We start from the raw sequence: 26,774 nt of genomic DNA on the forward strand, positions 1-26,774 counted from the left end.
CAGTTTTTGTATATACAATGTGCCCTTTTGATGCATAGGATCAAGTATTTATATCAGAACTTCTTTTTTTTGAAAGAGTAAATCTGTGATTGCTGGTCTTAGATTACTATCCTAAAACTGGTATCTCCTCCACTCCTGATTTTCCTTTACATTTTCCTGATTGGATAGAGTGATTGGATACCCATAACTCTATCATGGCTGTTGATTTTTGTTCCTTCTTAATTAATGGAAGAACATTGAGGAGATTATACTTTTTTTTTTTTTTTTTGTCTTTTTGTCTCTTTAGGGCCGCGTCCATGGCATGTGGAGGTTCCCATGCTAGGGGTTGAATCGGAGCTGTAGCCGCTGACCTATGCCACAGCCACAACAAGCCATGATCCAAGCCACATCTGTAACCTACACCACAGCTCACAGCAACGCTGGATCCTTAACCCACTGAGTGAGGCCAGGGATCAAACCTGCATCCTCATGGATGCTAGTCTGGTGCGTTAACTGCTGAGACATGACGGGAACTCCGAGGAGATAATACATGTTTAATTGTTTAGTATTTACATTTGTGTGCAAATATTTTTTTCTGAAATTATGAAATAAAGAAAAATATATTTCATGGTACTATGTATTTTTTAAATTTCTTTTTTTGAGAATCAACAGAAGAGGGAATCACAGGCACCCAGAACATGAACCATGGTGCCAGTCCAATGTGATGTGATTTCATGTGACAAACACTTTTCCTTTACTTAAAATTTCATGAAATTTTATTACTGAGGTATTTTATAAATTTAATTAGCATATCATTTTGTTGAGCTTGCCTAATTATAAGGAAATAACAAAATCTCCATATGGTTAAAAGAAAAAGAAGTCTTCTCTTTTCATTATAATTTTTAAATTCCTTTTTCTTTTCCATTGTTTTAGATTTCTTATTTTGGGCTCCAATGATGTGTATGTGATGTTTCTTTCACTTATAGCCTATATATACCATTTCCTTGAAACCCTTTGTTTCATTTTGTTCACTTTACTAATTTTCATTTTTATGGTCCTAACTATGCTTTGCTAAATTATACCTGTTTTCTCTCTGCTCCCCTATAACTGAACTTCATCTCTGAAATTATTTTAACTCTTTTTTTTTCTTTTTCCCCTGAGTTTAGTCAGCTCCTGTTTCACATCTTCCTATAAGTCCATGCATCTCTGCTCCATCGTTTTCCTTTATAGATGTGATACATTAGTGCAGAATTAAAGCACTACATACCCTTTTGTGAGACACAACAAAATAAGCTGTTTAACTTGAGATCAAACCTCACCTGATCTTCCTCTTAAGAAAATAAAAAGTTGGAGTTCCCATCATTGCTCAGTGGTTAATGCACCCAGCTAGTCTCCATGAGGATGCAGGTTTGATCCCTGGCCTTGCTCAGTGGGTTATGGATCTGGCCTTTCCCTGAGCTGTGGTGTAGGTTGCAGACACGGCTTGGATTCTGAGCTGCCGTGGCTGTGGTGTAGGCTGACAGCTACAGCTCTGTTTCAACCCCTAGCCTGGGAACCTCCATGTGCCATGGGTGCAGCCCTAAAAAAGACAAAAAATAAAATAAAATAAAATATAAAATAAATTAGAAGTTTAAAGCACAAGCACTTCATCAATAAGCCATACTGGGAGTAAAACCTGCATCTGCTGGTACTCCAGTCCTTTGTTGTGTATAAACATCACAAATTGCAGAAATGCCCAAAAGGAACCATGTATCAGGCAGCTGCCTCCATCTCACAAGGCTTTGGGTTAAGGTTTTCTTCTAGACAGTGACACTATCCTGCTGCTTGGAAGGAAATTCTATTGGAACATCATCAAAAGCTCTCAGGTCGGCTACAGGAGAAAATGAGAATTTCTAGCTGTGCAGATTGCTCTTGCAAATCAATCAAGATTCTGTGCATATAGAATCAGAAAGAGGGGACTAGAGACTGACTAGTCAACTAGCATCTGCCATAGTTGAATATTTGGCCTTGGAGCTTAGAATACAGACTGTAACCAGATTCATGATCATTCACATAGAAATGGTCTTAACTTCAAAAAGGCTATCAATCAAGAGAAGAAAAGAAGAATAAGAAGAAAATGAGGGGAATCCATGTGTTTAAAGGGCAGAAAAGTCAAAGGAGCCAGAAAAGAGGACATTGAGTGTTCAGTCACAGGGTAAGGGGGTTATTAAAGTGTCCTTTTGGAGTCAGGCCTTCTGGTGTCTTTCCTCCCAGGGCCTAGTGGCCTGCCAGATTAGGAGGTGGCATGAGTGATACCTGAATGACATTTCACAGATGAGTCTGTGGGGAAGAGTAAGGACCATCAGGTGAAAACACTGGCAAGGTGGGGATGGAGTAAAGGAAGGCAAGTCCTATTAAGGAATGGTGATGGATGGGTGCCAGACAGGGAAGTCTCAAGGGTGGTCAGCAGCCAGGAGCCATGATGCCCAAAACAAGGTCAAGTTAAAGGGAACTGGGAGTTCCCGTTGTGGCGCAGTGGTTAACGAATCTGACTAGGAACCATGAGGTTGCGGGTTCGGTCCCTGCCGTTGCTCAGCGGGTTAACGATCCGGCATTGCCGTGAGCTGTGGTGTAGGTCGCAGACACGGCTCGGATCCCAAGTTGCTGTGGCTCTGGCGTAGGCCAGCGGCTACAGCTCCGATTGGACCCCTAGCCTGGGAACCTCCATATGCCGCGGGAGCGGCCCAAGAAATAGCAACAACAACAACAACAAAAAGACAAAAAAATAAAAAAATAAAAAAAAAATAAAGGGAACTGTAGCCCCCAAAGCTTAGGTGTTAATCAAGACAGATGCATATTCGAATCTCAGTAGCGTCACTTATCAGCTGGATTTCAACCATAAATGATAGAAAACATCATAAGAAAAAATTTATCATGAATGATCATAATATTAAGAGCTTTCCGAGGGCTAAGATCTTTACAGACATAATCTCTTCATCTCACTTACCCTTCCTAAGAACTTCCTTAGGGACCAAGTCTTGTGCCCAGGGCAGCTCTGCAGGGGAGATGCAGCTGGGTAGAAAGAACCATATTGGAGGGTTTGCAAGTTCATGTGCCTGACACACAGTGAGGCCAAACAATACAAAAACATCAGATTTAGAGCAGAGAAAGGTTTATTGCAGGACCAAGCAAGGAGAATGGGGGTAAAATAGGATTGGCAGCATCCTAGGAGCATTGGGATATGGGTACAATCCCCAGCCCAACACAGTGGGTTAAGCATCTGGCATTGCTACAGCTGTGGCTTAGGTTGTGACCACAGCTTCTATCGGATCCCTGGCCCAGGAATACCATATGCCGCGGGATGGACAAAAACAAAACAAAAAATCTACGGAATGGTAGAAAATAGTTTCAAATGGTGCAACAACAAAGGCTTAATTTCCAAAATGTACAAACAACTCATACAACTCAACAGCAAAAAATGATAATAATAATAATAAACTACCCAATTGAAAAATGGGCAGAAGACCTGCATAGACATTTCTCCAAAGAAGACATACAGATGGCACATGAAAAAATGTTCTATATCACCAATTATCAGGGAAATGCAAATCAAAACTACAATGAGTACCATCTCACACCAGTCAGAATGGCCATCATTAAAAAGTCAACAAATAACAAATGCTGGGGAGGGTGTGGAGAAAAGGGACCCCTCCTACACTGTTGGTGGGAATGTAAGTTGGTACAACCACTATGGAAAACAGTATGGAGGTACCTCAGAAAACTAAAAATAGAACTACCATATGACCCAGCAATCCCACTCCTGGGCATATACCAAGATAAAACTTTCATTGAAAAAGATACATGTACCCCTATGTTCACTACAGCACTATTCACAATAGCCAAGACATGGAAACACCCTAAATGTCCCTCAACCGATGAATGGATTAAGAAGATGTGGTACATGTATATGATGGAATGCTACTCAGCCATAAAAAGGAACAAAATAAAGCCATTTGCAGCAACATGGATGGAACTAGGGATTCTCATACTAAATGAAGTAAGTCAGAAAGAGAAAGACAAATACCATATTATATCACATATCTGAAATCTAATATGCTGCACAAATGAACCTATCTTCAGAAAAGAAAGAAATTCATGGCCATGGAGAACAGACTTGTGGTTTTCAAGGGCCCAGGAGTGGGATGGACTGGGAGTTTGGGGTTAGTAGATGCAAGCTTTTGCATTTGGAGTGGATAAGTAATGAGATCCTGCTGTATAGCACAGGGAACCATGTCTAATCACTTGTGATGGAACATGATGAATGTAAAAAAAAGAATGTATATAAATGTATAACTGGGTCACTTTGCTGTACAGCAGAAATTGACAGAACATTGTAAATCAACTGTAATGAAAAAAATTTTTTAAGAATTCTTAAAATTTTTTTAAGAATTTTTTAAGAATGGGATTAGCAGCTTCTCTGAAGTGCTGGGACGCAGGTTCCAATCTAGCCTGATTGGGCCAACACAGTGGGCTAAGGATCCATTGTTGCTGCAGAGGTTGCAACAATCCCCTGGCCAGGGGATTCCATATGCCTCCTGGAGGCCAAAAAATAAAGTTACTTTTCAGGTTAATGAAAATGTTCTGGAATTGTACAGTGTTGATGGTTACACAGCTCTGTGAATATGCTAAAAACTATTGAGTGAAAAACCAGAGAAAAAAAAGAAAAATGAGAACTATTGGTAGGAAGTTTGTAATGAAAAGAAACCCTTTTTGTGGTTCTTTCCTAACAATGCGACTGTTTGTTATTCATGCATCACTATTGTAATCTCTTGCCATTTCTCCTCTCCAGGCAAGAACTGGGACCTGACGGCCGCTCTGAGTGACTATGAGCAGCTCCGACAAGTGCACACAGCCAACCTGCCACCTGTGTTCAACGAGGGCAGGTGTCCCAAGCAGCCCGAGCGAGAGCCGCCACCTCCTGGGCACACAGCCGAGCGACCCTGCCTGCCTAGGCAGGAGGACATTGCCCAAGGTACTGGCTGAGGGATCACCATCCTGGCTGGCATGCCCTGACTTGCATGTGGGTTGGGGTGGGGTGCACAGAGCAGTGAGGTCATTACCTCCCAGCTGCAGGCAAATGGGCCGCCCCAGGCACCATGCCTCAGACTAAGCTGAACTGTCCTCAGCAGCTTCCATTCTTTTTTTTAGGGCCACATCCATGACATATGGAGGTTCCCAGGCTAGCCGTCTAATCAGAGCTATTGCTGCTGGCCTACACACAGCCACAGCAACGCCAGATCCAAGCCGAGTCTGCAACCTATACCACAGCTCATGGAAACGCCAGATCCTTAACCCACTGAGCAAGGCCAGGGATAGAACCCACAACCTCATGGTTCCTAGTAGGATTCGTTTCCACTGTGCCACATCAGGAACTCCCATACAGCTTCCATTCTTGCCTAAGAAAAGTAGTCCACATTCTTTCTGGTGTCCTGGTTTTTCCAGACCAGACATCTCTAGCCCCTGCAATTATTTAGTATTGTTGTTATCACCTTTTGTGCTCTGTTTCCTTTCCTTAATTACAGAAGTAAGAAAAACTCATAGTGAAGTTCCTGCTGTTGTGCAGTGGGTTAAGGATCCAGCATTGCTGCAATGGTGGCGTAGATTGCAGCTGTGACTTGGATTCAATCCCTGGCCCAGGAACTTCCATATGCTGTGGTGTAGCCAAAAAACAAAACAAAACAAAAAGAAAAGAAGAAAATCTCATGATAACAAAGGAAATAATACAAAGATATATAAAGAAAACGTAAGCGTTTTCTTGTTCACCCTTCCCAGATCTCAGGGAGACTAACCAGTGGTTGTGTCCTGTTCTGTCTCCTGCTCCTCTTACTTTGCTTGTTCAAAATGCAAAGGCAGTCAGAAGCAAAAGCACATAATGCCCTTGACAGAGTGCTGGTTTCATTGAACATACTCACTTAATATTCTATTCCACAATCATTTATAAACCATGCCTGTATTCATAGCGATTCGTTTTTTTCTTGGATTTTATTGGTGGTGGTGGGTTTTGACACTACAAGCAATGCTAAGATAAACCTTCTACCTGTAATTCATACCTACTAGTGCTTTTATTTCTATAGGTTAACATTTCCAAAGTGGATTTAGTGTGTCAACACATGTGTATTTTTAATTTAATGCTTTAGGACTTCTTTCCCAAGCACATTTCTTTTTGCCACATGTGAAACTGGTTGTTTCCTTTCATCTTTGCAAGGACTGAATGTTCTCACGATGCTTTTATGTTGTTTATGTACTCTGAAGGGTGAAAAATAGTGTATTTTAATTTTCATCTTGTCATTTGCTTGTAAGCCAATTGGACTTCCCCTTCTGTGTCTTTCCTGTTCACATACTTTGTCCACTTTTCTAATGATTTGTTTGCATTTTTCTTATCAATTTTAGCATTCTTTATAATGAAGACTGCAACATATATTGTGCGTGTGTGTGTGTGTGTGTATCCCACTGTATTACTTGCCTTATGGCTATTCACAGCATATTCTCCCATACAAAACATTTATATTGCTGTTCATTCATGGTCAATGGGTATCCTCTCTCACTTCAGAAGTTCTCCTGGAATGCAAAGTCACTAATATATTTTCTTGTATTTGTTTTTAAATTTTGTTCTTTGGTTTTATAATCAATTTGAGTAATAGCTGAGGATCTAGTTTTGCTTCTCTGGATTGAGAATGAGGTTTTCTAGCACATTTATTGAATAAAGCATCCCTCTCCCACTGAACTAAAATGACAGCTTTGTCATACTAACTTCCCCCAAATATATTTGTGTCTGTTTCTAGACTCTGTCTTTTGTGTGGCCACCCATCCTGTTACATTTGACTCAAAGTTTCATATAGTATTACTCTCTGCAAAGGCCCATTCCTTTACTGCTGTTTTTTTCCAAAACTTTTTCACGTTTTTGGATATTTTTTCTGCCATGTAAACCTGAGAATTGGAATTCTGATTGGAATTGGATTGGATTTTTATTTTGAGATTAGTTGGCATACTGTAATATTATTGTTCCATTCAAGAACCCTCCATGTCTGGCTCCATTTATTTGTTTCTATTAAGACTTTAGATGCAGAAAAAAGCAACTTGTTTTTTGTATATTTACCTTCTATCCAGTCATTACATAAATTCTCTTGTGAATACTATTTGTTCTTGTAGAACCTCTTGGGTTTTTGAAATATGCAATTATAGAATCTGAAATAATTTAATATTTCTCTTGTATTTATACAACGAATTCCACTTCTTCTCCTACTGCAATAGGTCAGTCCTCCCAAACTGTTGTGAATATTATCTTTGTTTCTGTTAGCCCAGCCTTGTTATTATTCAAGCTGTATTGGAATCTCTGTCTTGGATTATTCTTTTATGCTTACCCTGTTGTCTAGAAAAGAGTTAGTAAGTTTAATATTCATTATCCATTTCCTTACAACTACATTTCAGGGCTATATTGCTAGGTGCATGTGTATTCATAATTGTTAGGTCATCTGGTTCTAATATGCCTTGTTACCAAGAGTGTCACATTGTCCTACATAATTGTGTTTACCTTTAAATCTGCTTTAGTTATTAAGCCGCTACCCTGCCCTTCTTTTAGTTCATACCTGCCTGGAATAACATTTTTCAGCTGTTATTTCAACTTTTTATTATCCTTTATATCAAATGTGATTCTCCGAAGTAATTTATCATCAGATATTATTTTATTATCCAATCTGAGTGTCTGTCTTTTAAGCAGTGAATTTAATCCGTTTATTTTGTTTTTATTATTGTCCTACCTGTGCTTTTATATGTTATGTGTTTCATTTGCCATGCTTTTTTTTTCCTATGTATCTTTCTCCTTGTCTGTCTTTTCTGGCTAACTTAATTTTTCAACGGGTTTGAAAGTTATATGTTCTACTTATGTTATAGTTAACATTGTTCTATTAAAACCTTTGTTTAGGGAGTTCCCATTGTGACTCAGTGAAGCAACTAGTATCCATGAGGATGAGAGTTCAGTCCCTAGCCTCACCCTGGATTAAGGATCCAGGGTGGCTGTGGCTGTGGCTGTGGCAGTTGAAGCTCCAATTCGACCTCTAGCCTATGAACTTCAATATGCCACGGTGTAGCCCTAAAAAGAAAAGGGGAAAAAAAACCTGTATTTAGGCTTTTTTCTCCATTAATTTTCAAAACTTATCAACAGTTTTATTTTACCCTGAAAAAGATATGTGTCTTTGTTTTTATCTTCTCCCTTCTTGGCTCCATATGCCCCCAATCATATTTAGGTTCTTTTCATTGCTTGTTTAGATGATGGTCAACTTCTTTATCTACTCACATTTATCTTTTGCTGAAAGAATACTTTCTCAAAGAGTATTTTTTTTGCCACACCCATGGCATGCAGAAGTTCCTGGATCAGGTATCAAATCTGTGCCACAGCAGTGATGACACCATATCCTTAACCCACTGAGCCACCAGGGAACTCCACAAGGCCTGTTTTCTAAAATAATTTTTGCATGATCAATCTCCTAAGTCTATAAGTACCTAAAGGTATTTACATGCCATATTTAATTATGTTATGGGGTAATTAGGGAAAGAGTATGACCTGCTGGTTGAAGAATCAGGGGAGATGGTTCAGAGTATGGGCTCTGAGTTGGCTGGTTTGCATAGGAAAGATGTCCTCTTGGGGGAGTCCTTTGGTATTTCTGAGAATTGGCTATTTCTATATGGAAATCCTCTCTCCAGTCAGGGAGGACCCAGATGCCAGAGGCTCAAGAATACAGCAAATTAGAAAACATGGAGTTCTCTGGTGGTGCAGCGGGTTAAGGATCTGGCGTTGTCACTGCAGTGGCTTGCATCACTGCTGTGGTGCAGGTTTGATCCCTGGCCTGGAAACTTCCATATGCTGCAGGTGTGGTAGGAAGGAAGGGAGAGAGGAAGGAAGGAGGGAAGGACGAAGACAGAGTTAATACATATCCCCTGGCCTAAAACCGTAGATATTTATCAAGGGTTGGGAAATTCTGTACATTTCCTCACTGTTGTTTGGGGTTTTTTTTTTTAATCTCTCTGTATTTCTCTGGGGCATAACTCTGAAAATGGTCATTCCTGTTTTATTTAGTTTATTAATACTTCCAAAGGGATTACTGAGTTCATTTGTAAAGAATGTGTGTGTGTGTGTGTGTGTGTGTGTGTGTGTGTGTGTGTGTGTGATTATATATGTGCATTCATGAAAGTGGTGGTTGGGAGGTGTTAAGAAATGGGAGCTAATATTTCACATTATACGATCTTTAACATAATTCCTTTTAGTTCAAAAAAGGCTTTTTCCTTCAGACTCCAAATATTTACTACTTGGAACTGCTTCATAGCACATCATATTATACCATGAGGTACGGTGTGTCCAAGGTCCTCATCAATTGGCAGTAGGTGCAGATGGATAAGCCAAGAAGGAATGCCCGGCACATTCCCACTGCTGCCAGCAGTGTGGGTTCACATCACCTCAAATGTTAGGGCAAACCTGACATCCCTCTTTACTAGGTCCTGAGGGATGGCCAGTTCCTGCTTTCCCAGATTCCAGAAAGGTATCTGGTAGCAAGAAATGTGACCTCAGCAAAGCTTGTAAGCCCAGGAGAACGTGGGGTCTCCTTTGCTCCTGCTCTCGGGGACCTGGACCAAGCCCAGGAAGCCAGGGGCCTGTCTCCCAAGGACAACCAGCAGGCCCCTGTGCTCTGTATCATCCTCCTGGTGGCCTGTGGTGTGCTTCTTGCCCTTCTTCAAAACACAACATACTTAATCATCTTGGTCTCAGAGTAAAATCAAAGATGAATCAAAACCAATCCTTTTGAAATACCCAGTCTCTGGGACATAGCATTCATTTTGATGTGCAAATATGTGAGGCTTCTGAGAATTAGCTTTGAATTTAAAAGTAACTTACCGCAGGATCAGAAGCCTCTTGTTTTTCATATACTTTAGCAAAATTACTTTAATGGTATTGCTAGCCACTACTCTTGCACGTGTGAGGTGGAGCTCCTGCTCGGGATGAAAGCATGGGTGTGGCTTTTCCATCAGCACATGACAAGAGGGGGAGGGGCAGAAGCATGTCTTTGGGAGGGATCATGAGCATAGAACCTGAGCTGTGAACAGGGAGTCCTTATGGCCTAAGTGGATACTCATGGATTTGCTCCAGGATTCAGATAGTATTTGTTCAAATGCCAGTTTGAATTTTGTTTTCCTGACCATTAAAGGAGGACTACTGTAAAAAAGAAAACCCCATCCCTACCATCACATATTGAAGAATTCTTTAGCTATTATTCACAGTTCTTTAAAAAACAAGTACGTTTTCAAATACATCTACTTTTCTGCTCTAGTGTTTAGATCAGATGATTGGCTTCTGAATAAAGTAACATGTTATACTTTAGAGAAATTCTACACTGCATTTCTCACCTCTTGGTTGGAAAAATTAGGTAGAATAAGACCAGGATAGACCACCATTTTTCAAGAGTGCCGCGGTAAGAGAAAATCTCGACAGAAGAGAAGCATGTAATGGCTTAATATTTACGTCCTGAGGAATCTTCCTGTAGGATGTGTTCATCAGAATAACTTTAGTAAAGGTGACCTACCTTAAAATCCAAGCCACAGTGGAGGGAGGCAAATAGATTTCTTCTCACTTTAAAAATGTAAGTGCGGAGTTCCCGTCGTGGCACAGTGGTTAACGAATCTGACTAGGAACCATGAGGTTGCAGGTTAGATCCCTGGCCTTGCTCAGTGGGTTAAGGATCCGGCGTTGCCGAGAGCTGTGGTGTAGGTTGCAGATGCGGCTCAGATCCCGTGTTGCTGTGGCTCTGGCGTAGGCTGGTGGCTACAGCTCCAGTTAGACCCCTAGCCTGGGAATCTCCATATGCTGTGGAAGCAGCCCTAGAAAAGACAAAAAGACAAAAAAAAAAAAAAAAAAAAAAAAAAGTAAGTGCATAAAAAACAAAGGCAGCCCCCCTTGTAGCACTTAGTGCCCTGAGAGGGCAACTCTGTTGAACTGTTTGATATAACTTAGGACCCAAAAAGCAAGGCTGGTGATCTTGAAGGATACTGATCGATGGTACTGGTGTGGTGGACCTGCTCCTGGTCTCCCTCTAAGTGGTTGCATGACTCCCTGAGTAAGTGCCATATGCCACGTGGTGGTGATGTTAGCCCAGCCTGAGAACAGCCCATGGAAAACACTGGCAGGATGGCTGGGGGGGAGATAGGTGTGCAGGTGTACATGGGTGTGCCTCTGTGTCTGTTGTGTGTGTACCTGGATGTGTCTACATGTGTGCACACATGTGCATATGTGCCATGTATGTTATATGACTTGTATGTGTATCGTGCATGTGTGCACACACGTGTCCTACACGGGCACCCACACATGCACTGTGTGTGTAGAGGTGTGTGCATGTGTTGGGTGTGCTGCGTGCATACGTGTGCATGTGTGTGCAGGCCCCTCCCCACTCCCACTGCCCTGACACTTAGCCCTTTTGTCTTCCCTCTGCAGAGAAGCGGCTCTCGCGAGGGATTTCCCACGCCAGCTCAGCCATCGTGTCCCTGGCGCGGTCCCACGTGGCGAGTGAGTGCAGCAGCGAGCAGTTCCCACTGGAGATGCCCATCTACACGTTCCAGCTGCCAGACCTGAGCGTGTACAGTGAAGACTTTCGGAGCTTCGTGGAGCGGGACTTGATTGAGCAGGCGACCATGGTGGCTCTAGAGCAGGCGGGTGAGTTTCCCCACCCCAGGCAGACCTGCCTCATTGGGGAGCAGATGGCAACCCAGTTCAGGGCTTAGTTGGGCTCTGGGTACCTGCGGGCCCTGCCCTCCCCTATGCCAACAGTGGAGAGATGCTGGGATCTCTGAAGTGTTCTCTTTGTTCCTAAATTTAGCCTGGCCAAGCTAACACCAACCCCCCAGAGAGAACCCCACTTCTCTCCTTTCCCATCCAGCCCCCAGCCCCAACTGTGTGCCAAACAAAAGATAAGAAAGACCTCAGGCTTGGAGAGAAATAGGAGACCCTGTGACTCTCTGTAAACACAGGCAAGTTAAGTGATCTCCTTGAGCCTTAGTTTTGCTGTCTGCAAAGAGGAGAGGATGCCAGCCTGCTGAGGCTGAGCCTTAAACAGCCTGCGCTCTGCATTGCTGCTAGTCTTGTGCCCTACCCAGCCTTATAAAACCTGGCTTCAGTGTTCTCCTAAGGTTTCTCTGACATCCTGATAGGAGGAGATTCAGGGAGCAAACCAAACTTTTCTTTGGAGTTTCTAAGGATAAAACAGTTAGTTTCAAACAAATGTCTGAAACATGTAGGTTCTTCCTGAGACAGCCCAGCTCCCTACCCCGTCTCACTCAACATTCATATGCATTATAAAAATCTTTGAAAATCCACATGTTCTGGGACTTTTCAGACATGTGTATAGAAGATTTATGCTCTTCTTTTCAGCCACCACCCCCACCCCACCCAGCAGTATCTCCCATGGGACTGCTGAATGCACATAGACAAAGAAGAGGTGGTGATTAGTGGGGCTTTATTTGTGTCGGGCAGCCTGGTGGTCAGGCCTCAGCCATGGACTCTAGGGACCTCGCCTGTGGCATGTTTGGTCTTAGAACAGGACCCGCAGTTCCAATAACTGGGTGGAGCTGGTGTTGCAACCATGAACACATTGTTTTGTCCGATGCTGCAGAATTATCAAAAGCAACCCAAAGGCTGGCACCCACAGCCTGGCTCTGTCTTAACTGGAGGTCTTTGATTGATCAGCAAACATAAAGCAATTCTTCTGGATGACCCACAATCTTAAACTTCTCCCTGTTTTACAGATGCTTTTTTTCATGAGTAATTTAGATGAGCTATTTTAAACAAAAGATTCTCTCTTCCAGAGTAGGGGGAAGTTGGTATAGGTCAAGAAGGAAAAAAAACTTCATGAGCTAATTTCTCTTGACTACTACCTTGACAGAGTTTGGTCCCGGGCATTGCTAATGGCAGTGGCAATTGCTGCCATATTTAAAGTCCTGGTAGAGAACACGGAGTCCATCATGCCAGCCTTCTCCTTCAGCCTTATCATACACAGAAAAAGAGGCGTTTTTAGAGTTCCAGTCGTGGCTCAGTGGGTTAAGAACCCAACTAGTATCCCTGAGGCTGCAGTTTCAATCCCTGGCCTCTCTTAGTAGGTTAAAGAATCCGGCTTAGACTGGCAGCTACAGCTCCGATTTGGCCCCTAGCCTGTGATGCCACATGTGCAAAAGTCTTTTGCTCCTTTGAAATGTCTTTTATGTTATTTTTATTCCCCATAGATCACATATTAATTTTTATCCTTTATATTTTATCTTCCAGCCCAAAATTTTTAAAAGGTACAATTTTACTCCAACTATCCAATTTCAGAAAATACCATTTATTTATTTATGTAATTATTTTTCCTTTTTTAATTAAAGTATAGTTGATTTGTAATGTCTTGCCTATTTCTTCTCCACAGCAAAGTGACTCAGTCATACATGTATATATACATTCTTTACTCCCAGTCCATCCCACTCCCTCCCCGCTTCCCCTTGGCAATCACAAGTCTATTCTCTATGTCTGAGAGTCTCTTCCTATTTTGTATATAAGTTCATTTGTGCCATATTTTAGATTCCACGTATAAGTGATATCATATGGTATTTGTCTTTCTCTTTCTGACTTACTTCACTCAGTATGATAATCTCTAGTCACACCAGAAAATACCTTTTAAAAACCCAAACTCAATGAGTTAAGATACTTTCACCCACAGTACATTGGTTCCATTATGGGCCAAGAGGATGGAGAAAAAGACAGCACTGTCCCCCACCTGAGGCTGTGGATGGCACCTGATCAGTGCTGCAGGAAGCCTTGGGGAAGCACTTTCCTAGGCAGGGAGGGTCTGAACACGTCAGGGGTCTGCCCAGGTTGGGGAGACGAGGACTGGAAAAAACAAGAGACAGAATAGACACGGGTTCCTTTCCTCCTTCCACCATCCATCCACCTCTCTGAACTTCTCCTCAAATGAAAGACCAGTGACCCCTCGGACCCTTTCCAGGTTGGGATCCTGGGGTCCCCCTGGATGTTGCAGGGCTTCCCACACAGATTCCCACCCCAGCTGGATGAAGAGCCTGGATGTGGCAGGTGGCCCTGTCTGGGCCCACAGGCTCTGCTTTCACTCTCTGTGGGGTAGACAGAGCTCTAGCAGGGAACGTCAGGGAGAAAGCTGCTAGGTGTGGCCAGGGGGAGGGTATACACTCCTCCTGCCAGTGATTTAATGCTCAGATGGCTGTGAATCAGGTTTTGACAAGCAGTATTATTTACTGCGTGCATGGGAGATGGAAATGAGGATGTTGAAAAAAATCTTAGTGGAAAGAAATCCACTTGTTCAAGGTATAAACCAAGTTGTGTTCAGAAGGAAATATAAACTCTGTCACAGGGCCTCAGTGGGGGAGGGAATTCTCTTCCCTTGGGGCTGGACAGGAACCCGGGGTTTATATGTATCCAGGCAAAAAAGATGGCCTTCACTCAGTTCGTATTGCCTGTGGTCCATCTGTCCACCCTGGGGACCCAGCTCCACACTCTCAGAGACCCACACAGGCAGGTGTCCACAGTGGTCTCCAGCTCCCCGAGGCATGTGGACAGCCCCATTTGTATGGAGTGGTGAGGCTTCTCCTCTCCAGAATCCACAGGTGAGGAGTGCCATTCTTCCTGGGCCTCAGAACCCTGGAGGGCACAACCAGCTCCCACTCCATGACAGTCAGGACAGCAGGAGGACCAGAGCTTCAGGATGTTTAAAACTGCTGACCTCCTGGGAGAGGAAGGAAAAGGCCTTGCATTCTTCGTTGTTTAGCCGGAGAGTGCAAGAAACCATTCATTTCTTAGTTGGGCTCTCCTGCTGCCTTTACATATAAGAAGACTTGGAGATCCTAGGTCTCTAGGTTTGGGCGATAACTACCGGTCCCCCTTTCAGACACCCCCATGGCGTGGACAGGACAGTATGATGCTCTTGGGAGTTTGTGGGTCCAAAGGACAGAGGCATGTTAGCATAGTACAGCAGTCACTGTACACACAGGACACTGAGGTCTAGGTGCCAGAAAATGTGTATGCATGCCTTCGAGTTGTAGTGCTAAGTCTTGTCTCCATGGGAGGAGAGCTGGATTGGAGCGAATCTGGCAACTCAGCCCGGCCACATCCCAGGTCAGCTTGAAGGCCCACTGGAGCCTTGATTCCTCCCATCTTAAAATTGGAGATGGGACAGCTGCCAGGACAGATTCACCCCAGGCAAACCTGACCTGCACTCCCACAGATGCCCTGTCCAGGTGCTGGCCCACCCCATCACTGTGGACCACTCAGGTGAAATCACTGCCTTCAAGGAGATGAAGTTCTAGGGACACAGAAAGACCATGAGGTTGGTCCCGAAGGACGGGCTCCCAGGCAGAGGAAGGGAGCCCAAGGCAGGCATCTTGAGAACAGGGAGGAATGAGCCATGGGACAGTCTGCTGGCACAGTTTCAAAGCCTCGGCATATTTAAGGATGGCAGGGCATGGGAGCAGATGGAATGAGGGCTGGAGGATTTGGAAAGAAAGGCAAGAGAGCAGTAGCCAGGGGCCCAGGGAGCACCCATGAGCCCTTAGGGTGAACTGTAGGGAGGCCTTCAGTCCCAGGGTGTTTGGAGAGGGGGTGGTACCATGTTTGGAGGCACATGGATATGTGCTAGCTGCTCTGTTGAAAGAAGACTGCAGAGGTTAAAGAAGCAGATGGAGGCACGGTGGCTGTTTGAGTCCAGCACAGTGCAGGTAGCAGTGGACATGACAAGAAGTAGCCAGATATCCAGGCAGGGTCTGTTTTGGAGAAAGACCTGTAGGTCTTGAGGATAGACTGGATGGGGTATGACGGTGGAAAGAGAAGCATCCAGCATGACCCCAAGAATGTTGCCTTTAGCATGTGGGTAGGTGGTGGTGCCCTGCAGAGATGCAGACCCCTGGAGAAGGGTTTGGGGGTGATGGAGAGGCAGAGTCTGAGATCCTGGTGAAACTTGGGAAGTTTCTGCCCAGTTGGCATGTGGGTCTGGGATTCAGGGGAGGTTTGGGCTAAGGATGTAGATGTGGGAGTGAGTCTTGTGGGATGAAGTCTGTGGGAGGGGATACGTACATATGAGGACCTCTCATAGCGCCCCCAACACAACCCTGTGCAATGTTGAGTACCAGTTGGATGACAGCGACTGCAGCCTGGACAGAAATATAAGGGAACAAGCCCAGAGCAAATCATCACAGTCCTGTTGGGGGAGCTCTCAGAAACAGGTGCACAATGACTCCCAGAGAAGGGCGGGGGTCAGTGCCCTGGGTGGGTGGGGTCGCTGCAGAAGGGCCAGGATGTTAAAAGGAATCACAGGACCATGTTTAGGGCAAGAATGGGCTTGTCTTTCTCTCAGAGGTTTGTCACGTTGTGTTTTCTTTTATCTTAGGGTCTTAGTGGGTGACAAGCAAAATACATCTTATTTTAAACTGTGTGGAAACCATCTGCTACAAAGCCCAGATTACCTGGTCCCATTATCATGTATGAATCAGAGGAATGTTGCTTGGAAAAGGCAGAATAAATGACTAATAGCTCCTCACCCATACATAATGCCAGCAGCCTCCCATGATGGTGTCCATCTGATTTTCTTATTTTCAGGGACTAAGACGTTGTTGTTTGGCCGCACCTGCAGCATGTGAAACTTTCCGGGCTAGGGATTGACCCTGTGTGACAACAGTGACCCACAGCAGTGACAATGCTGGATCCTTAACCCATTGAACCACTAGGGAAATCTTCATTTTTGTTTTTTAACATCCCCAGTGCCAGTTCCCATGTTTTTGTTTTTGTTTTTTTCTGTTTGTAAAGTTATTGTGTGGGGAGATGGGAATGACCACCCTGTCAAAGCTGGGAATAGGAACATTGAACCATATTCTCAATTACGCTGCTCCTTCATAGAACCCTTTATCCTGGGCATCCCATTCTAGGTCCTCCTGCAGACGCTAGACTATCACTGGGCCGTGTTTGGTTCCCCAGAGCCTGGAAAGTGCCAACATTTTCCAAAGCTGGGGCATCTTTCCAGGGTAGTCACACCCAATTAATAGCACCAGGGATGCTCTCACTAAGAATCTTTTTTTTTTCTTTTTTTCAGCTGCCCCCACAGCATATAGAAGTTCCTGGGCCAGGGATCGAATCTGAGCCAGAGCCGCAATCTATGCCACTGCACAGGGCTGGGGATTGAACCAGCGCCTCCTCAGAGACAAGCCTGGTCACTAACCCACTGCACCACAGCAGGAACTCCTGGGTAAGAGTCTTGACTTCTGGAACCCAACTTAAATCAAACCCCTAAAACCTTGCCTTCCATCCCCCCACCCACATAGTTAGGTGTTGTAGTTACTCAGTTACCTGCAGAGTGTGACTGCATATGTGAATGGAATTGATATGTAGAAAATGATAGATTTCCCCTAAGAAAGAATGAAAGAAAGGCAGCATGTTTAGGGGAGATGCCTTGTTGAAGATGGTATTGATTTTGAGATCTCAAAAGATTCATCCCAGGTGTTGTTAAACATGGCTTTGTGCTATGCTCTATTTGAGATATGTGAGCAGTTAACATGCTCATAATGTGGTGTCATCTGACACACTTGCTGGTTTCCACAGGGCCCTCTCCCTGGCCTGGGAACACATTAGTGATCAACCCTGGGATGTGCTTTCTAGAAGGTGAGCGTGGTGCTGTGCAGGAAGAGGAGGGGGTCTTCCAATGAGAACTTGGACAAGGGCATCATCTGAATTGTATGAAAGGAGCACCCTTCTGGGACAACGTTAAATGTACCAACATCCATCCTATAGGGGTGCCAGAAGGAGAAGAGAGAGAGAAAGGGACAGAAAAAATATTTGAAGAGATAATCGGCAAAAACTTCCCTAACATGGGAAAGGAACCACTCACTCAAATCCAGAAAACACAACGAGGACCATATAAAATATACCCAAAGAGGAATGCACTGAGACACATGTTAACCAAACTGACCAAAATTAAAGACAAAGAGAAAATATTGAAAGCAGCTAGAGAAAAGAAACAAATAACACACAAGGGAACTCCAATAAAGTTCTTGGCAGATTTTTCAGCAGAAACTTTGCAGGCCAGAAGGGAGTGGCAGGATATACTTAACCTGAGGAAAGGAAAAGGAGCAACTTTTCGGGTGGCGTTCCCTGAAATGGGTTGCCATGGACGCTTTCCCTGATTTTTGAGACGCCCCAGGAATGATCTGCCACTGTGAGCCTAGCCTGGCCCAGAAATGTGGTTCTGCCAGAGAGAGACTTACCTACAATGAGCCCATGGGATACACAATGCAATGCACATGTATGGCGGCCTAGGGGCAAGGATTAGGAGTCCTTGGGAACACCACTGAAAAGAAGTGGGGAGTGACTGGGGAAGGGGTGGCTTGTGGTCCCTGCACCAGTTACCCGCATCTCCAAAGCTGAGGGAAGTGACAGAAAGTTGGTGTGGTTGCACCAAAGTCTACATAGCACATTGCTGGTGTGGATCCCCAGAGGCTGCAGATCTGGAATGAGGAGAGATGGTTCAGAAGTGACCATGGGGGGAGTCCCCATTGTGGCTCAGCAGGTTAAAGACCCAACATTGTCTCTGTGAGGATGTGGGTTCAATCCCTGGCCTGGTTCAATCCCTGGCCTGCCACAAGCTGCAGTATAGGTCACAGATTGGTCAGATCCAGTGTTCTCATGACTGTGGTGTAGGCCTGCAGCTGCAGTTCAATTTGACCCCCAGACTGGGAACTTATAGATTCCTGTTATACTGCATTGTGACCTTGGAATTAAAGCAGGTGATTGTATATGTATGGGTCTAATCCTGGACTCTATTTTGTTCCATTGGTTTATCCTTGAAACATAATGACCACGGTTTTATTATAAGTCTCACCATACAAATGTAAGTTCTCCAGCTTTGTTTTTCTTACAATTTGGCTTTGCTATTCTCATCCTTTGCATTTCTATATAAATTAATATATATGGACTCTATATAGAATAATTATATATTTAATATGGAATCTATTTAAGTAATACCATATAAATTAATCTATAGATAAATCAAGGGAAAATTGATATCTTTGCAATATTAAATCTCCTAGTCAATAGACATGATAAGTTCCTTAATTTTTCTCAAGTATTTTTCAGTTTTCCAAGTAAATGTCTGGAACATTATTCACTAGATTATCTCTATGCATTTTATATATTTTTATATTGAAAAAATGCCAGCAATAGCTGAAATATAGAAATGTATTTTATTTATTGATCTTGTATTCTGGAACCTTTTTAAATTTACTTATAAATTCTAGTATTTTATGGAATCTTTTGAACTTTCTAGCTTAATAACCTCTAAACTGCAAAGAATGATAGTTTTATTTTTTCCTTTCCAGTTTTGTGGGGTTTTTTTCCTTTTTGTCTTATTGCATTGGGTAGGCCTTCCAGGAAATTTCTGAATTGGAGAAGTAATAGCAGATATCCTAGAATAGTTTTCATTCTCAGAGGGAAACTTATACTCTTTCACCATCAAATATGATGTTAGTTGTAGCATTTTGTAACTACTTCATACCAGAGCAGTTACCTGCCCTTCCTAGTTTGCTAAGTTTTTATCTTTCATGAATGATGTTTAAAGTTATACAATGCTCTTTCTTCATCTGTTGAAATGATCATATGATTTTCCTCCTTTTTTTCTGTACATTGGTGAATTACTTGATTGATTTTCAAGTATTTACCCACCAGTACATTCCCGGAGTAAACTTCATTTAGTCATAATATCATCCCTTTGTATATCATTAAATTTGATTTGCTAGTGTTTTGATTAAAACTTTGACATCTGTGATCGTGAGAAATATTGATCTTTCATTCCTATAATATTCACATTAGTTCTCAATATCAAGATTATCTGGCCTCATAAAAGAGATTTATAAAATCTATCCTTGTTTCTTTTCTATGGAAGAGATTCTATAAGACTGATGTTATATCTTTAAATGATTGGAAAAATTCACTGTGAAATCATATGATCATGTGTTTGTGCTTTGTGGGTGTTATAAAATTACAGACTCAGTTTCTCTAAAAAAAATTTGGACTATTTAGAATCTCTATTTCTTCTTATGTCCTTTTTGAAATGGTTTTGAGGAGTTTCTCTTTTATCTACATTGTTGCATATTTGTGTTAGCTCATTATTTTTGAATGTTTATAGGATCTGTGATATTGGCCTCTTTTTCATTTTCTGTGTTGCTACTTTATCATTTCCTTTGGTTTTCATTAATAATGGTGCTAGGGATGTATAAATCTTACTAATCCAAGAACCTGTCTTCGTCTCCATTGGCTTTTTCATGGTATATTCATTTCCTATTTCATTAACTTCTGCTCTTACCTTTATTTTTTTTTCTCCCATCTTTTTCCTTCAGGTTAGATATGTTGTTCATGAAATGGAAACTTATGTCATTGTATCTTCTTCAGCAGCATACTATAATGTTATAAATGCTATAAATGTCTTTCTATGCAGTGCTCTTACAATTTCGATAGGTTATTCTTCTTTATCATTCCAAAATTTGGGGGCGCACACCATGGCATATGGACATGCCCAGGCTAGGGATCAAACCCTTGCCACAGTTGTGGACTATGCTGCAGCTGTGGCAACACTGGATCCTTAACCTGCTGCACCACAAGGGAACTTCCTGTCATTCAATTTTTTTAATTTTTAAATTTGTCCTGTAATCTTTTTCTTTGTTCATTAATTGTTTAGATGTATATTGTTTAATCTCCAAGAAAATGGGGATTTGGAGGTGCTTTTGCCTAACTTAGTTCATCTGTGGTCAGAGAATATATAATGAATGATTTCGGACATTTAAAAATTTGTTGATACTTGCTTTGCAATGCAGCATATGATAAGTTTGATAAATATTCCATGTACACTTGAACGAATTTTTTACTCTTGTCCTTGTCAGGTATAGTGTTTTACATACGTTAATTGTATCAAGCATGTTGCTTTTGTTGTTCAGATCTTCTCTATCTTTAAATGAGTTTTTGGTCCCCTCACTCTACCAGCAATTGAAAGAGGTGTATTAAATCTCTCACTATGAGTGTGGGTTTCTCTGTTTCTCTTTTAATATGTACGTTGAAGCTATGTTATTGGGTGCATGCAACTTTAGAATGTTTATACCACCCTGATATGGTATAACTTTAGTTCTATTTTTAGGAGTAGGTCTAATAGCAATTCTCTGCTTTGTTGGTATGGAAACATCATTATTTCACATTCATTTTAAAAATATTTCTAGGCTTCGCATATCATATAAAATCTCGATTACGTATTTTCTCTCTCACTTCTTCACGCCTCTCTCTCCCTGTCCCTCTCCCTTCTTTCTCCCTCTTTCTCTTCCTCCTTCCCTTTCTCCTCCCCTTTTTCCTCAAGCATATGCACATGCACTGTCTCTCTCCATGACCTTTTCAAATGTAAAAAATTCTTAATTTTACAGGCCATAAAAAATTAGCCACTGGCTAGGTTTGAACTAAAGGCCAAAGTTTACTAACTCCTCATCTACACTGTTTTCTTCCTTCTACTTTTTCCTTCTTCCTTTTCTATATTTTTAATGTTTCTTTTCTAATTTCTTGAGATAAATGCTTAATTCATTAATTCTTTTTTGTTTTTTTATTAAAGCATAGTTGATTTACAATGTTTCTTCATTTTCTTTCATACAGCAAAGAACCCAATCACAAACAGTTCCCTATGCTGTACAATAGGGCCTCATGGCCTATCTATTCCAAATATAACAGTTTGTATCCAAAAACCCCAAACTGCCTGTCCAGCCCACTCCCTACCCACTCCCCCCTGGGAGCCACAAGTCTGCTCTCCTTGGCCATGATCTGTTTGTTTTATAGATAGAATCATTTGTGCCATATTTTAGATTCCACAAATTAGTGATATCATACGGTATTTGTCTTTTTCTTTCTGGCTTACTTCACTTAGTATGAGAATCTAGTTCCATCCATGTTGCTGCAAATGGCATTAGTTTATCTTTTTATGGCTGAGTAGTATTCCATTGTATGTAAGTACCGCATCTTCTTAATCCATTTGCCTGTCAGTGGACATTTATGTTGTGTACATGTCTTGGCTACTGTGATGCGTGTATCTTTTTCAATGAAAGTTTCGTCTGTATATATGCCCAGGAATGGGATTGCTGGATGGTGTGGTAGTTCTATGTTTAGTTTTCTGAGGTACCTCCATACTGCTTTCCATAGTGGTTGTAGCAATTTACATTCCTACCAACAGTGCAGGAGGGTATGCTTTTCTCCACACCCTCTCCAGAATTTGTAATTTGTTAACTTGTTAATGATGGCCATTCTAACTGGTGTAAGGTAGTACCTCATTGTAGTTTTGATTTGCACTTCTCTAATAATGAGTGATGTTCAGCATTTTTTCATGTGCCTGTTGGCCATCTGCATGTCTTCTGTGAGGAAATATCTGTTTAGGTCTTCTGCCCATTTTTCAATTGGGTTCATTAATTAATTCTTAACCTTTCTTGTTTTCTTTTATTAATTTTCCTTTTATTACTATTAGATGTAACCCACAAGTTTTGAAATGTAGTGTTTTTGCTTTTACACAGTTCCATCATTTTTTCTAATTTTCATTTTGATTTATTCTTTGACCATTGAATTATTGGAAGTGTTTCTTGATTTTTTGTGAGGTTTTTTTTTTTTTGTATTTTTGCCATTTCTGGGGCCACTTCTGCGGCATATGGAGGTTCCCAGGCTAGGGGTTGAATCGGAGCTGTAGCTGCCAGCCTACACCAGAGCCACAGCAATGCCAGATCTGAGCCGCATCTGCAACCTACACCACAGCTCACGGCAACGCCAGATCCTTAACCCACTGAGCAAGGCCAGGGATCAAACCTGCAACCTCATGGTTCCTAGTCGGATTCACTAAGAACTGAGCCACAAAAGGAGCTCCTCTTGATTTTTAAATATATGTAAAGTTTTTAAAATATCCCTAGTTACTGTTTTATTATTGCTTTCTAGCTTAATTGCTCTGTGGTCAAAGTACATTGTCTATATGACTTGAAATTTCTTATACTTTTGCTTTATAGCCCAAAATATGGTCCTTTTTAAAATTTTCCATGTGTGTTTAAAAAGAATATAGTCTTCTGTTGTGGCTGCATTGTTTTATATATATCCATTTTGTCACTGATTGTGTTTTTCAAATATATATATTTATTTATTACTTCTTCTTTTAATTACTGAGAGATGCATTAAAATTCCCCATTGTAATTGTGCACTTGTCTGTATGTCCTTTTAGTTTTACAGATATTTAATCTATAAATCTGAAGCTATATTATTAAAATGCAGCAACTAAAGTTAAATCTTTATGAATTGTTACTTAATGTGAAGAGTGCCTATTTAACTCTAGTAATGCTTTTTGCCTTTCAGTTGATTTTATCTGTTATTGCAATTATCCTAGCTTTCTTTACGTTAAAATTTGCACCATTTGTCATATTTTGACCCTCAGTATTTTGTATTCCCCTGTTTTAGATGTATATTTTGTAAACAGCATGTGGTTGCTTTATTCTTAAAGTAAATTTGACTACTTTTATCTTTTAGTGAGTGTGTTTTACCAAATATAAAATTGAAAAATTTATATTTAAAATTTTAAAGTAAAATTTAAAAGAGAAATTTTACTTTTGATGCTACCATTACATATCCCTGTTCTATGTGGAGATTTTCTCCCCTTATAAATCCTCTTTTAAATATTTTTATATGGGTGTTCCTGCTTGTGGTGCAGTGGGTTAAGAATCCAAGTGCAGCAGCTCAGGTCACTGCAGAGGCACAGGTTTGATCCCCAGCCCAGCACAGCGGGTTAAAGGATCTGTTGCTGCCACAGCTGTGGCTCAGATTCAATTCCTGGCCTGAGAGCTTCGATATGCCATGGGGGCAGCCATAAAATGTAAATAAATAAATAAATAAATAAATTTTTTGATTAGTTTTTAATCATTTCATTCATTTGCTATACCAGGGGGTGGGTTTTGGCCACACCGATGGCAAGTGGAGGTTCTTGGGCCAGGGATCAAAACTGCACCACAATTGCAATCTGCATCACAGCTGCAGCAACACTATATCAGTAATCCACTGTGCCACAAGGGAACTTCCTCCTCTACTAGTTTTAACATTATACACTCTCTATTACTGTGAGGTTACCCTAAAAAAATCTAACATGCATATAAATCATCTCAAATAATCAAAATCTTAACCTATACTCATATAATACTGGGACCTTGGACTAGATTAATTTCATTCACTACCCCTCCTGATTTGTAAGTTATTATCATTTATTTTAATTCTATAATTTTAATCTCATCAGACATTATCATTATTGTTCTATACAGTATTCACTTAGATTTACCCATGTATTTACCATTTTTGTTTCTCTTCATTTCTTTTTAGCATATCGCATCTTTTAATTTTAAGTTCATCCTTTAGAATTTTCTTGGATGAGTGTCTGCTGCTTTACTGTCCGAAGTTTTCATTAGTTTTAAAATGTCTTTGTTTTATTCCCATTTTTGAAAAACATTTTCCGTAGAAATAGTATCCTGATTTGCCAGTTATTTTCATTTAGCGCATCAAAGGAATTATTCCATTGGCTTCTGTTTTCCATTATTTCTCTGAGACATTAGCTGTCAGTCTGCCACCTCTTTGAGAATAATCATATCCTCTTTTTTTTTTTTTTTTTTTTTTCTCTCTTAGGGCCTCTCTTGCAGCATATGGAGGTTCCCAGGCTAGGGGTCTAATCAGAGCTAGGGCTGCCAGCCTATGCCACAGCCCCAGCAATGCCAGATCCAAGCTGTGTCTGCAACCTCTGCCACAGCTCATGGCAATGCTGGATCCTTAATCCACTGAGCGAGGCCAGGGATCAAACTCACAACCTCATGGTTCCTAGTCGGATTCGTTTCTGCTGTACCATGATGGGAACTCCCTTTTTTTTTTAAACTCTGCTCTGAGATCTTTGTCTTTTATATTCTGCAGTTACACTAGGATTTGTCCAGGAATGTATTAGTTTTGTTTTTCTTACTTGAAATATTTCAGCCTTATTAAATCTGGGGGTTTATTTCTAGATATTTCTTCTGAAAAATCCTCAATCAGGATCTCTTCACTGTTGCCCCTGCCTCACTCCTTTCCAAATTTAAGTTACATAGTGTTAGGCATTTTCAGTCTGTCCTTCATGTCTCATAACCTCATTTTCATATTCTCTCTCTCTCTTTTTCCCCTCTTAGTTGTGTTCTGGATAATGTCTTCAGACTTACCTTCAAGAATATTAGTTTTTTTCTTCAGTGACATTTAATCAGATATTAAACCAATTCTGAGTTTTTATTGTCACCATTCATTTTTAACTTCTGTTTTTGTTTTCTCTACCTGCTCTTATTCTTTGGTCATATTTCATTTCAAATACTTAAAATATACTTATTTATAGTCTCTAGCTGGCCATTTTTAACCTCAAGTTCGTAGATATGTATGAACAGATGATTTTTGTGTCTGTGACTCTTACAGTGCTTGTTTCCCATTAGGTTCATAATTGGGGGTTGTGAGCAGGATATTTATTTGTGGGAATCTTGTGTGGCTTGTGTTGAGGATAAATTCACCATATTGAGTGATGTATTTGTTTGATTATTTTTGCCAGACTCTCAAGGGAAATTATCTTCCTATAACCAACCTGATGGTAATTTCTTGGCTTAGGGGTTCCAAGCCACAAATCAATTTTAGCTTGCATCAGAGCCAAGTCAATAGTTAACAGCATTTCTGGGAGAAGTTGGTTTTGGCTTTTCTTTTTCCTTTGCTAGTCCCAGTCTAGAGGAGACAAATTTACTTCTCAGCTTCCTTTGCCAGTGGGAAAATTATTTCTAATCTTTGGACTCAAGGAATAGTTTTGAAGGTGCTAACTTTATGTTCAGGGAAGTAGGAAGGGGGTCCCCAAGCTCAGTTCTCCACATCACAGGTCTCAAGAGCTTTTTTATGGTTCTTGTGAAGTGACTGAACAGGCAAAGCATCTCCACCCACAGGCAGTTGCAGAGTAAGAACATATTTCTGATTTCCAGTCCATGTTTATTTTTTGGTCATTAGGGATTTACCGCACTTTATTCCAGTCTTGGATATATAGTTCAAGGATTGTTGACAAGGAGGACTTTTATTTTCTCCAGTCCCTGTTCCTCTTTAAACCTGTGTCTCCCCATTTATCTCAAAGATGGAGGTTTCACTTCTACCACTGGACGACACAGCCTTCTCCCACTTTTGCTATTCAGTACACATGCACACAAGCTATTATTTTGCTAAGCATTACAAAGAAATTGAGAATAATTAAGAATAACATTCGAGGTCCCTTGGTGGCATGGCAAGTTAATGATCCACCATTGTAATTGTTGTGTCTCAGGCCACATCTGTGGTGTAGGTTTGATCCCTGGCCCAGGATCTTTTGAATGCTACAGGCACAATATGTACTACATGCCACATCTACACCTACTCAACAGTTTTCTTTAAAAGCTCTTTCTCTGAATACCACAACCTAAACAATGAAGTTAGGCAAAATATTTTTCATGATATATGCAGACATCTAGTTGATTCAAAAATGTAATTTGCTTTCCTGGGAACCTCTAGGCAGTGCTTCTTAAGCCATCTGTACTGAAAGACCTCTTTTAAATTCCCAGATTTCTTGCTGAGGTGAAGTAGATTAACAATCTGGCATTGCCTCTGACAGCATGGGTTCAGT

At 41.4% G+C, this 26,774-nt stretch overlaps 1 protein-coding gene across 9 annotated transcripts in view; it reads left to right on the top strand.

The window, feature by feature from the left end:
- The window catches only part of OTUD7A (OTU deubiquitinase 7A), a 313,215-nt gene that overhangs the window by 234,469 nt on the left and 51,972 nt on the right, over positions 1–26,774 (top strand). For all 9 annotated transcript variants that reach the window (XM_085017243.1, XM_021098709.2, XM_085017271.1 and 6 more), the window contains 2 exons: positions 4,808–4,990; positions 11,495–11,713. In XM_085017243.1, the coding sequence (XP_084873369.1) occupies positions 4,808–4,990; positions 11,495–11,713 (402 nt within the window). The remainder of the gene's footprint in view (positions 1–4,807; positions 4,991–11,494; positions 11,714–26,774) is intronic.

The sequence above is a fragment of the Sus scrofa genome, chromosome 1, assembly GCF_054392235.1.
Source record: "Sus scrofa isolate SSC_HxYL_T2T_F1_AM1 chromosome 1, Sscrofa_HxYL_maternal_Yorkshire_Landrace_v2.0, whole genome shotgun sequence".
In the NCBI taxonomy this organism is placed as follows: domain Eukaryota; kingdom Metazoa; phylum Chordata; class Mammalia; order Artiodactyla; family Suidae; genus Sus; species Sus scrofa.